General features: G+C 38.5%; 1 protein-coding gene across 2 annotated transcripts in view; it reads left to right on the forward strand.

Annotated features, from left to right (window-relative positions):
* Naa25 (N-alpha-acetyltransferase 25, NatB auxiliary subunit) overlaps positions 1 to 15,401 on the forward strand; it is an 82,622-nt gene that overhangs the window by 10,513 nt on the left and 56,708 nt on the right. Inside the window, exons 2-7 of one of the 2 annotated variants that reach the window (XM_087198401.1) lie at positions 1,590 to 1,675; positions 2,782 to 2,920; positions 6,267 to 6,385; positions 10,986 to 11,060; positions 12,501 to 12,608; positions 12,980 to 13,058. In XM_087198401.1, the coding sequence (XP_087054527.1) occupies positions 1,590 to 1,675; positions 2,782 to 2,920; positions 6,267 to 6,385; positions 10,986 to 11,060; positions 12,501 to 12,608; positions 12,980 to 13,058 (606 nt within the window). Of the gene's footprint in view, positions 1 to 1,589; positions 1,676 to 2,781; positions 2,921 to 6,266; positions 6,386 to 10,985; positions 11,061 to 11,409; positions 11,487 to 12,500; positions 12,609 to 12,979; positions 13,059 to 15,401 lie in introns of those variants that run through there. The other variant, XM_087198402.1, reaches the window with a different exon arrangement.

Below are 15,401 nucleotides of genomic sequence, written 5' to 3' on the forward strand. Positions count from 1 at the left end.
AATGTTTTTGTTAGACATTCTTACTTTCTTTTAATAGATCTCATTCATTAATTCATTTGGTAGTATTAGGGTTTGAGCCCAAAGCCTTTGCCGCTGAGCTACATCCCTAGCCGTTAAATTTTTTTTAAATTTTAGCTGGGAGTGGTGGCAGATACCTGTAATCCCACCACTTGTGAGGCTAAGGCAGGAGGATTGTCGTGAATTCAAGGCTATCTTGAACTGCATAGCAGACCCTGTCTCCTAAAAAAAAAATTAAAAAAAATTTTTTTTTGACAGAGTCTCAGTAACTTTCTAAGTTGCCTAGGCTGGGGCTTGAATTTGCAGTCTTCCCGTTTCAGCCCCTGAGAGTGCTGGGATTATAGGCCTGTTACCATGCCTGGTTTAGACCTTATTTTTAGAGCAATTTAAAGTTGACAGAAAATAGGGTTCTCATGTACTCCTTCATCTCCCAACATTCCACATCCATTGCTGAGCCAAATGATACATTATTAAGTAAAGTTCATACTTTTTTTTTTTTTTTGGCACCAGGGATCAAACTGAGGCCCTTGTGCTTACAGGGCAGGCGGCAGAACCACTGAGCTAAATCCCCAGCCCTACATTGTTTAGATTAGCATTTTCACTTTTTTTTTTTATAGTGCTGGGAATCAAATCTAGGGCCTGGTGCATGCTAGCATGCTGGGTGAGTATTCTACCACTCTGCTAATCCTCAGCCCTAGAGTTCTTGCTTTGTAATGTACATTCTTTGGGGGTTTGTTTTTGTCTGTTTTTTAAGACAGGTTCTCACTGTGTATTTCAGGCTGCCCTTGAACTCACTTTGTAAACCAAGCTAACCTCAAACTCGTAGTGATCCTCCTGTCTCAGCCTCTAAAGTGCTAGGATTACAGGCATGTTTCACCATACCTGGCCATTCCTTGGGTTTTTTGTGGGGTTTTTTGGTACCAGCGATCAAACTCAGGACCTTGCGCTTATGAGGCAGGTACGGTGCCACTGAGCTAAATCCTTGGCCCGTTCTTTTGGTTTTGACAAATGTATGATGTCATGTATCCTCCATTACAGTATTATAGAGTAGTTTTACTCCTTGAAAGTCCCCTGTGCTCCACCAATTCATCCCAGCCTTCCTGTGCCCAGGTAACTTGTTTAATGTTTGTAGTTTTGGCTTTTCTGGAATATCATATATGAATCATATATATATATATATATATATATATTTTTTTTTTTTGGAACTGGGGATCGAACTCAGGTCCTTGCGCTTGCGCAGCAGGCGGTGAAACCACTGAGTTAAATCCCCGGCCCTTGAATCATATTGTATATAGTATTTTCAGGTAGGTTTCTTAGCAATATGTGTTTAAGTTTCCTCATTGTCTTTTTGTGGCTTGGTTTTTTGTTGTTTTTTTTTTTCTTTCTTTTTTGTGGTACTGGGAATTGAACCCAGGGCCTCCTACATGCTAGGCAAGTGCTCTACCACTGAGCTCCAGACTCACCATGAAGTTTTTTATAGCAAATTAAGATACTTTCTGAAACATCTGAAAGCAGCCTGTGCATTTTTTACATTGCTGAAGGAATATAACTATTATAATGTTTTTTTACAGATTATCTTGATAATGGTAATAATAAAATGGCAATTCAGCAAGCAGATAAATTATTGAAGAAGCATAAGGATCTTCATTGTGCTAAGGTAAGTTCATTTGCCTGAGTCACTTATATTTGTGGGCTATATTTGTAATTCTTTAAAGGGAAAAGATTTTTAATCTTTACTATTAGTATATGTGATATAATTATATTCATCTGGGGGAATTGGGACATGTACATATAGTATTACAGATGTTTGCTCTCTTTAGAGACTATTCGTGTTTTTTTCAGAGTACTTTGTAGGCTATTTATTTTCCTGATTGCCTACATGCCATAAATAATGTTTAATTGAAAGCTAACTATTTATATTGTGGGATATGACTTATCTAGTTATTTTATTTATTTATTTATTTTGAGGTACCAGGGATCGAACTCAGGACCTTGTGCTTATGAGGCAGGTGCGGTACCACTGAGCTAAATCCCCGGCCCCTGGTTATTTTATTTTTACAGAGTCCTTTTCCTTTTCCTTCTTTCTTTTCTTTTTTTTTCTTTTTTTTGGTGCCGGGGATTGAATTGAGGACCTTGCACTCGCGCGGCAGACACCAGAACCACTGAGCTAAATCCCCAGCCCACTTCTTTCTTTCTTTACTTCTTTCAGAGTGCTGTGTAGTCCAGGCTGGCCTTGAACTCATGGGTATCTTCCTGCCTCAGCTTCCTGAGTGCGAGGATAACATGCATGTACCACCATGCTGACATGCTGAGCTTCATAGGGTCCTTTTAAACGCTATTGGGCACTCTTAATATAACTGAAATAGGGAAGACTGTGTGGGAGTACTTTCTTTTTTTTTGTACCGGGGATCGAACTTGGGACCTTTCACTTACGAGGCAGGCAGTGGAACCATTGAGCTAAATCCCCAGCCCTGGGAGGTGCTTTTTGAGATGGGATCTTGCTATGTAGTCCAGGCTGACCTTAAACTCACCGTGTAGCCCAGGCTGGCCTTGAACTTGCAGGCATCCTCCTGCTCAGCCTGCCAAGTGCTGGGATTACAGGTGTATGCTACCACCTTCAGCAGGAATCTTGATTTGCTGTAAAAATAGATTTAGTTGACCAACAGCCTAGGCATACCTTATAATGTCTTTCAGATTTGTTTTGTTTGGTTTATATTTCCTTCTGTATCCTTTAAAAGCTGATTTTTCTCTCCTTGTGATTAGGTTTTAAAGGCAATTGGTTTACAGAGAACTGGAAAGCAAGAAGAAGCCTTTACTTTAGCACAGGAGGTGGCGGCCCTGGAACCCACAGATGACAATTCACTGCAGGCGCTCACTATTCTCTACCGGGAGATGCATCGGCGTATGTTTCCTTCTTTTCATTGCTTTTTGACCTGAGCTTATGTTTTTGGATATTTCTTACTGAGTTCTCTGTTTTGTTTTGTCCAATTTGCTTGTCACTTATGATTTGCAAGGATGACAATAGGTAGATTCATGCATTAACCACTGTCTGCAAAGACTTTGACAGAAAGGGTGGTTTAGATGTGATACATCCTTGAATTGGAACGAGGGCTAAAGTGAGTTCATTTGTAACACCGTGATTTGCTAAATGGGGCCCTTACCCTTGTTTTTGGTTGGTTGGTTGGTTGGTTGGTTATTTATTTATTTATTTTTGTGGCACTGAGGATTTAACCCAGGGAACCCTTGAGCTACATTTCCTTTTTTTTTTTTGGTACCAGGGATCGAACTCGGGATCTTGAGCTTGTAAGGCAGGCGGCGGCACCACTGAGCTAAATCCCTGGCCCTTGAGCTACATTTCTCAGCTCTTTTTTCTTTTATTTTGAGATGGGGTCTTGCTAAGTTGCCCAGACTGGCCTTAAACTTGGAATCCTTCTGCCTCCCTAGTAACTGGGAATGCAGATATGTGCCACCTCGCTTGGATCGTTTGTTTTCATTTAGAATAACATAATAATCCCATTGTATTCATTACTCACCTTCAGTAATTATTAACTCATGGCCAATTTTGTCTGTACCCCAGCCAGATTATTTCAGAGCATATCCTAAAGAGTCTGTCATTTAATCTGTAAATAAGTTGCTTGAAATAAGGGGTTTTAATTGATTTCTTTTTTGTTTGTTTTTTGTTTTTTTTTGTTCCAGGGATCAGGACCTTGTGTTTGTGAGGCAGGCGCAGTGCCACTGAGCTAAATCTCCCGCTGTTTGTTCATTTTTTGGAGACAGGGTCTATGTAGCCCAGCCTCAAACTTGTGGCCTCAAACTTGTGGCAATCTCCTTGCCTCAGCCTCTCAAGTGTTAGGATCATAGCTGTGCACCACCACACCCAGCTTGTAATTGATTTCTTAGATATTTTATTGTGAAATAATATTTTTTCATGATGCATATTATGAAAGAATGTAGTTTATATAGCACGCTAATACAGTGGATGCACAGTAATGAACACTAGTAATGAGCAGCAGCTTAAGAAATAGAGCACAGTTGATATTAGGAAGGTTTCCTGTGTGTGTTCCTTGTCCACGTCCATTCCCCTTTTACCTCCCAAGGAGCACTTGCTCTGCTGCATTGTTTCTGAGTGTTTCTTGGTTTTTTTTCTTTTCTTTTTTGCAGTACTGGGGATTGAATCCTGGGCCTTTAAGCTATGCCCACAGCCCTTTTTACTTTTTATTATTTGGATGGCGTTGCTTTGTTTTATTTTGTCTTAAGGCAGGATCTCATTATGTAGTTTAGACCAGCCTTGAACTCACTATGTAGCCAGGCAGACCTTGAACTCTTGGACATCCTCCTGCCTTAGGCTCCTGAGTGCTGGGATTATAGGCATGCACCATCATACCTGGCCGGCCTTGTTTCTTTTCTCTTTTCCTTTTCCTTCCTGCTCTTTCTATTCCCTTCTCTCTTGTGTTGGGGATCATACCCAGGGCCTTGCAGATATTAGGCAAGTGCTCTACCATTGAGCTGTACCCCTAGCCCTCTTGCTTTTCTTTAAATCTTTTATCACATTTATTTCCCTAATAATAATACATTGTTATTTTTGCTTAATTTTTAATTTTCTATAAATGGATTTATATTGTATGTACTCCATGATTTACATTTTTAATCTAATATCCAAGTTGCTGTAGTTAACTCATTTTCATTGCCAGAGAATATTTATAGAGTGACTATACCATAGTCTAGGAAAGGAATTGTATCATAGAGTAAGTGTAAGTTTAGCTTAAACATAAAGATAGTGCCAGCTTGTTTTCTAAAATATACTAGCAGTTTATGAGTTATGATTGGTCTATATCCTAGTGAACATTTAATATTCTTTTTTTCTAATTTTTTTTATTGCTGGAAATTGAATCTAGGGCCTCCTAACATGCTAAGCATGTGTTCTACTACTAAGCTACATCCTCAGCCAATATTTGATATTCTTTTTTTTTGGTACCGGGGATGAAACTCGGGTCCTTGAGCTTGCAAGGCAGGCAGCGGAGCCACTGAGCTAAATCCCCAGCCCAAGAATATCAAGTACTTCTTTTTTTTTTTTGGTACCAGGGATTGAACTCAGGTCCTTGCACTTGTGAGGCAGGCGGCACAACCACTGAGCTAAATCCCCAGCCCTGATATTCTTAACTTCTAAAAGTTTTGCCAACCTAAGAAAATATTACTTTGTAGTTGAATTTTGTTTTAATTCTTACAAAAGATAAAACTTAAGAGTTAAGGTATTATATCTATTTAGAGATTATGTTGATTTAGCAATATGGTTTAAAATAATTATTGGTTGGATGTTTCTCTTGTCGAGTATTGTATCAGAGTCAAAGAGAAAAGATCACGCTTTCTGCTGTCATGTTACTCCTAGTGTATAAGGAGAAATAGATCACCAGGTGTTGTACTGCACTATGGTGGGGTTTTTGTTTATTTTTTGAGGTGAGTTCTTGCCGTTTTGTACAGGCTGGTCTCAAATTCCTGGGCTCAAGGGATCCTCCTGCCTCAGCCTCCTGAATTGCTGGGATGATAAGGGTGCAGCACAGTGTACTTTATTATGCATTAATAAGTTAATAGATTTATTTATAAGATACTAAGATGCCAGAGGCAGACTGATCAAACTGGAGGGGAAGAGCAGAGACAGTGCTCAAGGAAGGTCTTGTACAGAGGCAGATATTTGAACTGGGTTGTGAATGACTAGAAAGGAAAGGAGCAGAGGGAGCAGTATAAAGGCATGGGGATAGGATGTATCACAGGACATCCGGTGAAACTAAAAATAGTTTGATGTGGCTAGGTGTTAGTGCTGGGGAAAGGGAACAGGGACAGAGGGCAGGTCCTGAAGGGTCTTGTATGTTGTAACTGTGATGAGGAAGCCCGACCTCCAACCCCTAACCAAGAGAAGAGTAGTGATCAGATGAGGCAAAGCAGATACATTCTTTTTTTTTCTGGTACCAGGGATCGAACTGAGGACCTTGTGCTTACAAGGCAGGAGAGGTGCCACTGAGCTAAATCCTGGGCTCCCATTTTTTTTTTTTTTTTTGGTTCCAGGGATCGAACTCAAGTCCTTGCGCTTGCGAGGCAGGCGGTGGAACCACTGAGCTAAATCCCTGGCCCTCATTCTTTTTTTTTTAATGATAGGAAGCACCTGTTTTCACCAAATAGGAAAAAATGTTAAAAGTTGTTAGGATTTGCTTTAATATTATAATATAACTAAGTCTTATTTCTCTTTCTATTAGCGGAATTAGTTACGAAACTTTATGAAGCGGCTGTGAAGAAAGTTCCCAACAGTGAGGAGTATCACTCTCACCTCTTCATGGCCTATGCCAGAGTGGGTGAATACAAGAAAATGCAACAGGTAACTTGATCCCCAAACCCACTGGGCTACTATTAGAGGTACTGTAAATGTCTTTAATGGGATTAAATGTGTGTCTGTGTGTATTGAATTTATGCATTTGTATGTGGAGATCAACCAGTTATTTATTGTTCAAGTTCTTTAAGTGTTTTATTTGGGAAAAATTGATTGTTCTTCATTTGTGGCTTGATAGTGTGTTTTGTTTGGTTCTGGTAAGTCGACCTCAAATTCTTCCACTGCCCAAGATTACTGTTAAATTTTCAGAAAATAGGCAGAACTCCCTGAGTGAAAAATAAAGAGACTATATATAGAAGGAGTATCTTTTAAGGTTTACATCTAATTTGTAAATTTAAGTGTCTCTGTTCTGCTAAGACTTTTAAATCTACCAGGGGAAAACTCCCCATTGTCTGGGATAGTTGGTTTTTGTTAGTCTATTTGTTTGCTGGAGGCAGCTTATTTGCCAGTCTTTCTGTTTCAGGTGTTCTTAGTACATATTTAAAGAAGCCTCCTTTAAACATATTTGAAGTAGTGTAGAGGTAAAACTGATATCCCAGAGGAAGGAAACCTGCACTAGGAAGCCCATAAAAAAGTAGGATGTCAAACTATAGGTTTTTTTCGTTCTTTTTTTTTTTTTTAAAGAAATGCTTTCTTTGTGGGTATAATGTTTTCTGAAGGCAGAGATTTCTTACTTCGGTTTTGATCTTTTTTGTTTGTTTTGTTTTGGGTTTTTTTGAGACAGAGTTTTACTGTATAGTTCAGGCTGGCCTTGAACTCACTATGTAGCCCAGGCTGGCTTTGAACCTGCAACAATCCTATCTCAGCCTCCCATGTCCTGGGATTACAAGCTGGCATCACCATGCCCAGCTTATTTTATGTTATTCTTTTGCTCAAACTATAGCAATAGATAAATTAGGCAGGGTAGATAGTACTATTGTAATATAAATTCTTTCTTTTTAAAATCAGTCTGTAAGCTGGGCATGGTGGGACACACCTGTAATCTCAGCATTCTAGGAGACTGAGGTGGGAGGATCCCAAGTATCTGTAGTAACTATTAAGCCCTGCCATTGTAGCAGAACAGCCATAGACAGTGCACACATGCATGGGCATGGCTGTGTTCTGTAAAAAGAACTTTTTTTCAGTACTGGGAATTGAACCCAGGGGCTTTACACTGAGCTACATCTCCAATCTTTTTTGAATGATTGATTGACTTATTTAGGTTTTTTGAGATAGTCTTACTATGTGTGTGTTGTTTTTTTTTTTGGTACCGGGGATCGAACTTGGGACCTTGCGCTTTCGAGGCCCATGCCAGAACTACTGAGCTAAATCCCCGGCCCTAGATAGCCTTACTATGTAGTTCAGGCTAATTTTGAACTTACTATATAGCCCAGGCCGGTCTTGGGCTTTTGATTCTCCTGCCTCAGTCTTCCAAATGCTAGGATTACAGGTGTGTGCTACCACACCCGGTTATTTTGAGACAGTATTCTTACTAAAGTGTCCAGGCTGGGTTTAAACTTGCTATGCCTCAGTCTAGAGCTCTGGGATTATAGGTATAAACCATTGCACTCAGCTCCTTTTTAATTTTATTTTTGAGACAGGGTCTCAATAAGTTGCTCGGGCTAGAGTGAAATTATGGGTTCTCCTGTTTTAGCCGCCCAGAGATCTGGGATTAGAGGTGTGCACCACCATACCCAGCTAAAAAATGTTTTTATTATTTATTTATTGATTAATATTTTCAGGAAAAGTATTCTGAGACTACTTTTTCTCTGTGGGAATTTTTTTTTAAATTGGCAAAACAGGTACAAATAAATCCTTACTATAATTTAGATTTCTAGGGAAAAAATATATATTTCTTTGTTTCAAAAGTTTGAGACAGTCTCACTATGTGGACTAGGCTGGCCTTGAAGTCTCAGTGATCCTCTGCCCCAGCCTCCACTGACTGGGATTAAAGGCATGTACCACCACGCTTGGCTAGAAATATATTTTAAGCAAAGCTTATTAAATACCTGTTTATAGAGATATTAAGATAAATTATGATTTGTGGGCACAGTTGTGCACCCCTCTCGATTCCAATTACTTGGGAGGATGAGCAGAAGAATAGCAAGTTTGGGGCTAGTCTGGGGGAATTTAATGAGATCCTATCTCTCAATAAAATTTTTTAACAGGGCTGGTGATACAGTTCAGTGGTAGACTGCCTAGCATGTGCTAGGTCCTGTTCAATCCTCAGTACTAAAAATAAATAAACATAAAGTTTCGGGCCAGGGATTTAGCCCAGTGGTTCCATCGCCTGCCTCGCAAGCGCAAGGAGCCGAGTTCGATCCCTGGTGCAAAAAAAAAAAAAAAAAAAATCCTAAAGTTTCGGTTCATCTGTAGAATAAGATGCCAGTACCCTGTTTCCCTAAATAATGGTGGATGTCTTTGTTGACGCGGAAAGCTGTGTTTTGTTTTGTTTTGTTTTGTTGAGGCAGGGTCTCCTTTTGTAGTTCATGCTGGGCCTGAACTCACTGTGTAGCCCAGGCTGGCCTCGAACTCTTGGAGATCCTCCTGCTTCAGCCTCCCGAGTGCTGGGATTACAGGCGCGTGCCATCATGCCCAGCAAGAAATCTGGTTTTTTTTTGTTTTTTTTTTTGGTACCGGGGATCGAACTTGGGTCCTTGTCCTTGCGAGGCAGGCAGTGGAACCACTGAGCTAAATCCCTGGCCCCCTAGAGCCATAGTTTTTGTTTTGTTTTGGTTTGGTTTTTTTTGGAGGGAGCTTGATAGAGCCATGTTTTTTGGGTTTTTTTGGTACCGAGGATCAAACTCTGGACCTTGTGCTTGCAGTATAGAGCCATGTTTTAAAACGTGTCTGTTGTCAAAATTTTCTGTATTAGCAGATTATCCAAGTCTACAGAATGGTAGGGTGTGGGCATGAAATTTTTGTCTCACATTTTACATTAAAATTTTTGTATTAATTTCTAATATTCTCTTGCCTTTTTAAATCTTTGCATGTCATTATGAAAATGTTTTCCTAACTTATGAACTAAAGCTTATATCTGATGCTTCTTATACCTTCAGAGTATGTGTCCCTTACTGTTAGGCACAGGGAACTCGGACACCTTACACTCTGTAGCTCATGCTTTGTGTCCATTCCATTATGTCTCAGATTATCTTGGTTCTACCTCCATAGGTGTTCAGGTCTCTTTTCCATCTGGTCTACCTCATCCTGGCTTAAACCTCATCATTTCTGCTTCTTTTGTCTTTTCATAGTACTACTAACATGGTTTTCTTAGAAGAAAATAGATTTATACTTAGCATTTCCCTACTTCCTGTAGACTCCTGGAAGACCTTACAACAAACATACCTTTCAGCCCTTTCCCCTGCTACTCTTCCTAGTCCCTGTGTCCCTTGGTTTACTAGTGCTACCCCGCCTAGTGCTGGGGATTGAATCTAGGGCCTGGTATATGCTAAGCAAGTGCTGTATCACTAAGCTACATCCCTAGTCCTTGACTTACTTTTGCTCTTTCTTCCTCTCTCCCTGCCCTTCTCTTTCTTTTGCATTTCTGGGGATTCAACAGCATACTAAGGCAAGCATTCTGCCACTGAGCTATACCTCTAGCCCTTGAATATTATGTATTTCAAAATGAAAGGGTCAGTTTGCCCTCATCACCCTCAATTCCAGGGGTGGAACCCTATGCATGCTAGGCGGGCACTGTGGCACGTAGCTACATCCTCAGTTTATTTTAAATTATTTATTTATTTATTTTGTTAAATTCTCTAGGCTGGCCTTGAATTTGTGATCCTCCTGCTTCAGTTTCTCTAGTAACTTGGTTAATTTTTTTTTTTTTTTTTTTTGGTATCGGGGATCGAACTCAGGTCCTTGCACTTGTGCAGCAGGCGGCAAAACCACTGAGCTAAATCCCTGGCCTTCGAATAACTTGGATTACAAGAGTGTGCCTGGCATCTTCTCTGATTCTCAAGTTTAAATATACTGTCTGGTTTTCTTTGTTTATTTTACTGTAACTCATTAATATGCTGTCTTCAATAAAGATTTAAAAAAAATTTTTGAGATAGGGTCTTGCTGTGTAGTTCAGGCTGGTCTTGAATTCACTATGTAGCCCAGGGTGGCCTTGAAACTCACTGCAGTCCTCCTACCTCAGCCTCCCAAGTGCTGAGATTATAAGTGTGTGCCACTATCCCAGGGTAAAGATTGTTTATTGATGTATACTCAAGTCAAATTTTTTTGTTTGCTTGGTAGTCTATTAGAATGCCACTGGACCACAGTATAGTCTAGAAATACTGATCCTCAGGCCAGGGATTTAGCTCAGTGGCACCATGCCTGCCTTGCAAGTGCAAGGTTCTGAGTTCGATATCTGGTACTAAAAAAAAGAAAAGAAATACTGGTCCTCAATTTTAGAAAAATATGATTCAAAAGATGAAATATTACTCATGATATAAAAATTTACATCTGTGATTACCCCTATTGCTATAGCCATCAAGTCACTGGGCACTTATACTAACGGGGATATGTAAATGTCTTGTTCTCCTAGGAAATATCTTACCGTGTATCTGGATTATTATTTTCTATATGATATTTTCTAAATTAAATATTTGTGACTGTCTTTCAGGCTGGCATGGCTCTGTATAAGATTGTCCCCAAAAATCCTTACTATTTTTGGTCTGTGATGAGCTTAATTATGCAAGTGAGTATGGCATTCAGAATGGCATTGAGATCTCTAAAATCATTGTCCTAAATGTGTCTTCTGAATATCTTGTATGTGTTTTATTGTGGGTCAAATAGGGGCTTTACATATATTATCAGTTGACTTAAGTTGGAGATATTTGGTACTTTTTGTGAGTTGGTAGATTGGTTTATTAGGATGCTACATGGACTGTATTTCCCCTGAATCTTAGATCTGTTTCTGGGTTATTTGATAAAGTACAAGCCTCCAAGAGTTTACTGTTTCAATCTGAGGTTTAACGCAGATCTTTGAACCAAGTGGCCTTATTTTAGCACTTCTTCTGTCTGAGACTCACTTTGCTCTTTTGCAGAATGGAGATGCTTATTTCCCAGAACTGCTATAAGGACTAAAATGACATTTTATGTAGGAAAGGATGGGAGAAAGGAGGTAAAATGTAGTGATTAAGAAACAGATTTTCTGGGGTCAAACAAGTCTGTCTTTGAATGCATGTGGCTTTACCACATGTTTCAGAGAGTTATTGGGGGAATCTCTTAACCTTAGTTTCTTTTTCAATTAAAAAAAAAGTAATATTAACTTGAAAAGTTGTTTACAAGGGGTAAGTGAATTCCGAGCTGAATCTGTGACACTATTAAAATTATTATTATTATTATTTTTTTTTTTTTTTTTGCGGTACCAGGGATTGAACTCAGGACCTTGCACTTGCAAGGTAGGCATGGTGCCACTGAGCTAAATCCCCAGCCCACTATTAAAATTCTTAATGTACATTATTATTTTTTTTTTATTTATTTTTTTGGTACTGGGGATCAAACTCAGGTCCTTGCGCTTGTGCAGCAGGCGGTGAAACCAATGTACATTAATTTTTAATTCTCAATTTAAGGTAACTATAGCTAGTAGTAAACTGAATAAAATGAATTGGCATTTCACTTTTTCTAAATAATGTTAACATCTCAATATGTCTGAGAGGCTTTCATCTTTAAAACACCTGATGAAACCCTTGATGTGTGATAGACAGGGTAGGTATACTCGCTCTTTACATATTTCTAGAAGAATGCGTGAAAAAAACCTATTTAAATGTTGGGTCAAATTGTGAAAGTTCATTTCAGGAATTCATACTATGATCAATCTTTAGAACAGAAACTTCTTGTCAAGCAAATAATTCTATTTAAAAAAATTTTTATTAGTACTTATTTACAGTACTTAATGATTACATTCATCTTGGGGAGTTGGTACATGTACATAGCACATTTTAATATCCACCACCCCCACTTCCAACAAAAACTACTCTGTAATGTATCCACTTGGCAAGTTCAGATTAGGTCTAGTGTTTGTCATACTGGATTGATGATTATGTGCCAGAGTCATAGTAATGGCCTGCATGGTAATGAGAGTAGTGCAAGCAGGGGAGAAATTAGAATGAAACATTTATCTTTCCTTTTCTAGTCAATATCAGCACAGGATGAAAACCTCTCAAAAACAATGTTTCTGCCTCTTGCTGAGAGAATGGTCGAAAAAATGGTGAAAGAGGACAAGATAGAAGCTGAGGCCGAAGTGAGTAATTTAAGCCCTACTTTTATATTTTCATGATTTTGATAGTGCCATTATATATTATGTTACACTTTACTATTATGATTTGTTACTTTATTCCAGTTCAATAGCTGGGTCCCCAGTCTTGGCCTTTGTTTAAATGTAAAGCTTTGGAAGCCCTCTGCTTAGGGATAATGAACACTGAGCTGTCTCAAGCATGTACTCTAGCTGAGATGTGTGTGAATGGGGAAGACATTGTCTCATTCTTACTATCAGTTTTATCTCATTTGAGAACAGTGTTCTTTTCTATGAAATATTTTTTAAAAATATACAAATTATTGTCTTCTGATTATTGAAAAGTTTCAATGGTTGCGCTTACTTGTTTCTTCTGTAAGGTTGAACTTTATTATATGATCCTGGAACGATTGGGAAAGTACCAGGAGGCCTTGGATGTCATTAGAGGGAAATTAGGAGGTAATTTTTAAAGTTTTCTTGAAGTTTTATTTTCTTTCCTAATAAAACATGAAAATTGTTTATTGTGGAAAAAGTTCTTCCTCACACAGAAACACAAAGATATGAAGACATTTAAAAAATATCACTTGTGGCCAGGTGCAGTGATGTCTACCTGTAATTCCAGCTACTTAGGAGGCTGGAGCAGGAGGATCATAACTTTGAGGCCAACCTGGGCAACATAGTAAAAGGAAAAAGGAAAAATAATTGCTTGTTCCTGATCTCTTTTTATATTCTTCCAGACTTTTCTGCATGTTGTAAATTTATTTTTTTATTTTTATTTTTTTTTAATTTTTTTTTTTTTTTGTTACCAGGGATTGAACTTGGATCCTTGCGCCTGCACAGCAGGTGGCGAAACCACTGAGCTAAATCCCTGGCCCTGTAAATTTATTTTTAAAACTATTTTTCAGTTGAGAATAATTCATGGCTAATTTAAGCAGTGTGAAAGACAGTGTTCCAGATCTCTGGGCCCCTACTCTTTGGTTCTCCTCTAGTTACTTGTTATTAATATCTTTATAAAGATGTATTTTCCTCTCTCCTTTTTTTAAAAAATTTTAAAACTACAAGTGGAAACCTCACTCATAAATAATTTTATTTGATGCCAGGTGTGATGATACACACCTGTAATCCCAATACTTGGGAGGCTGAGGCAGGAGAATTGCTATGATCTTGGGCTACATAGTGAGTTCAAGGTCAGCCTGAACTATATAGCAAAACCCTGTCTCAAAAAAAATTAATTAGCACAGTATTTTTACTTAAAATTTTTTCTTTAGTTTTTAAAAAAATTTGTGTTGGTGAATTGAACCCAAGACTGCGTGTGCATGCTAGGCAAGCACTGAACCACTGAGTATACACCCAGGAGTTTTTATGTTTTTCAGTCCATCAGGTAAAACGTGTCTTACAGTTTTTAACTTCCGTAGTTATGATGTAGGATGATCATTTTTTTGTTTGTGTAAAAGCCATTACTATTTTCTGAGCTGCCTTCTTATTTCTAAGATACTTGGTTAATTGTTTTATTGATTTTCAAGACCACTTTATTTAATTAAATTTTGTGTGTGTGTGGTTTTTTTTTTGTTTTTGTTTTTTTTGGTACTGGGGATCGAACTTGGGACCTTGTACTTGCGAGGCAGGCAGCAGAACCACTGAGCTAAATGTCCGGCCCTTGTGTGTGTTTTTGAGACGGAGTCTTGCTATGCACTTCAGGTTGGCTTTGAACTCAAGGTGTAGCCTCAAACTCACCATGATTCTCCTGCCTCACCCTCCTAAGTATTGGGATTACAGGCCTGCACCATCATACTCAGCTTTAAGAGTACTTTGTGGGCCGGGGATTTAGCTCAGTGGTTTCGCCACCTGCTGTGCAAGCGCAAGGACCCGAGTTCGATCCCCAGTACCAAAAACAAAAACAAAAAAAACCAAAAAAAAAAAAAAGAGTACTTTGTGTGTCCAAAGAAATGAACTCTTTTCCATTATTGTGAAAATACTTCCCTTTTTGTTGGAAAATTATTTGTATGAACTTCATAGTTTGATTTAATTCCACTATTTCTGTACATTTATGACAAAGGTTCTGGTTCTTAAATATTTATACATCTTTGATTTTCTTAGGAGAAATGCAGTTACTTTTTAATAAATTTATTTTTTTATTTGTTTCCTTACAATCTGGGAGTAACTTAACTGTAGGAGTAGCCACAGATCTTTCATTAGCTTCAGTCATAAACTGACTTTGTTTCATACAAGTGTGTGTGGTTTCTATTGGATTATGTATAGTCATAAAACTGTAGTGCTATTCTTGGCAGTGTTGGTGATCTACCCCAGATCCTCCAGCATGGTAGGCAAACACTATGACTGAGGTACATCCCCAGCCCCTGCTTTTTAAATATAATTTACTGCCTAACCTTAGCCTTCTTACAGATGGGTATAATTCTGCCATTCTCTTTTTTATTCAGCTAGATTGTAATTCCATAGATAGCTATAATTTAGATTCTCTATAGTACAGATATTATTGAGGTTTTATAAATGTATCCTACATACTCATTCCCCTTCTTAATTAGATTGTGGGTGGTTGTATTGTACTTAGGAAATGATTATAAAGTTTAGTATCACAAATGTATTTTTTTTCTCTTTAACAAAATAATCTTTCTTTCTTTTCTCGCCTTCACCTTTTTCTTCTCTTTTCTGGGATTAAACCCACAGCGTTTGTACTAATCTATATCCTCAGCACTTTTTAAAATTTGAGACAGGGTCTTGCTAAGTTGCCCATGTTGGGCTTGAACTTGTAATCCTCCTGCCTCAGGCTCCCAGAGTACCCTC

The sequence above is a fragment of the Heterocephalus glaber genome, unplaced genomic scaffold (assembly GCF_053883595.1).
Source record: "Heterocephalus glaber isolate CG9 unplaced genomic scaffold, H.glaber_assembly_v1.0 deba00001687, whole genome shotgun sequence".
Classification (NCBI taxonomy): domain Eukaryota; kingdom Metazoa; phylum Chordata; class Mammalia; order Rodentia; family Bathyergidae; genus Heterocephalus; species Heterocephalus glaber.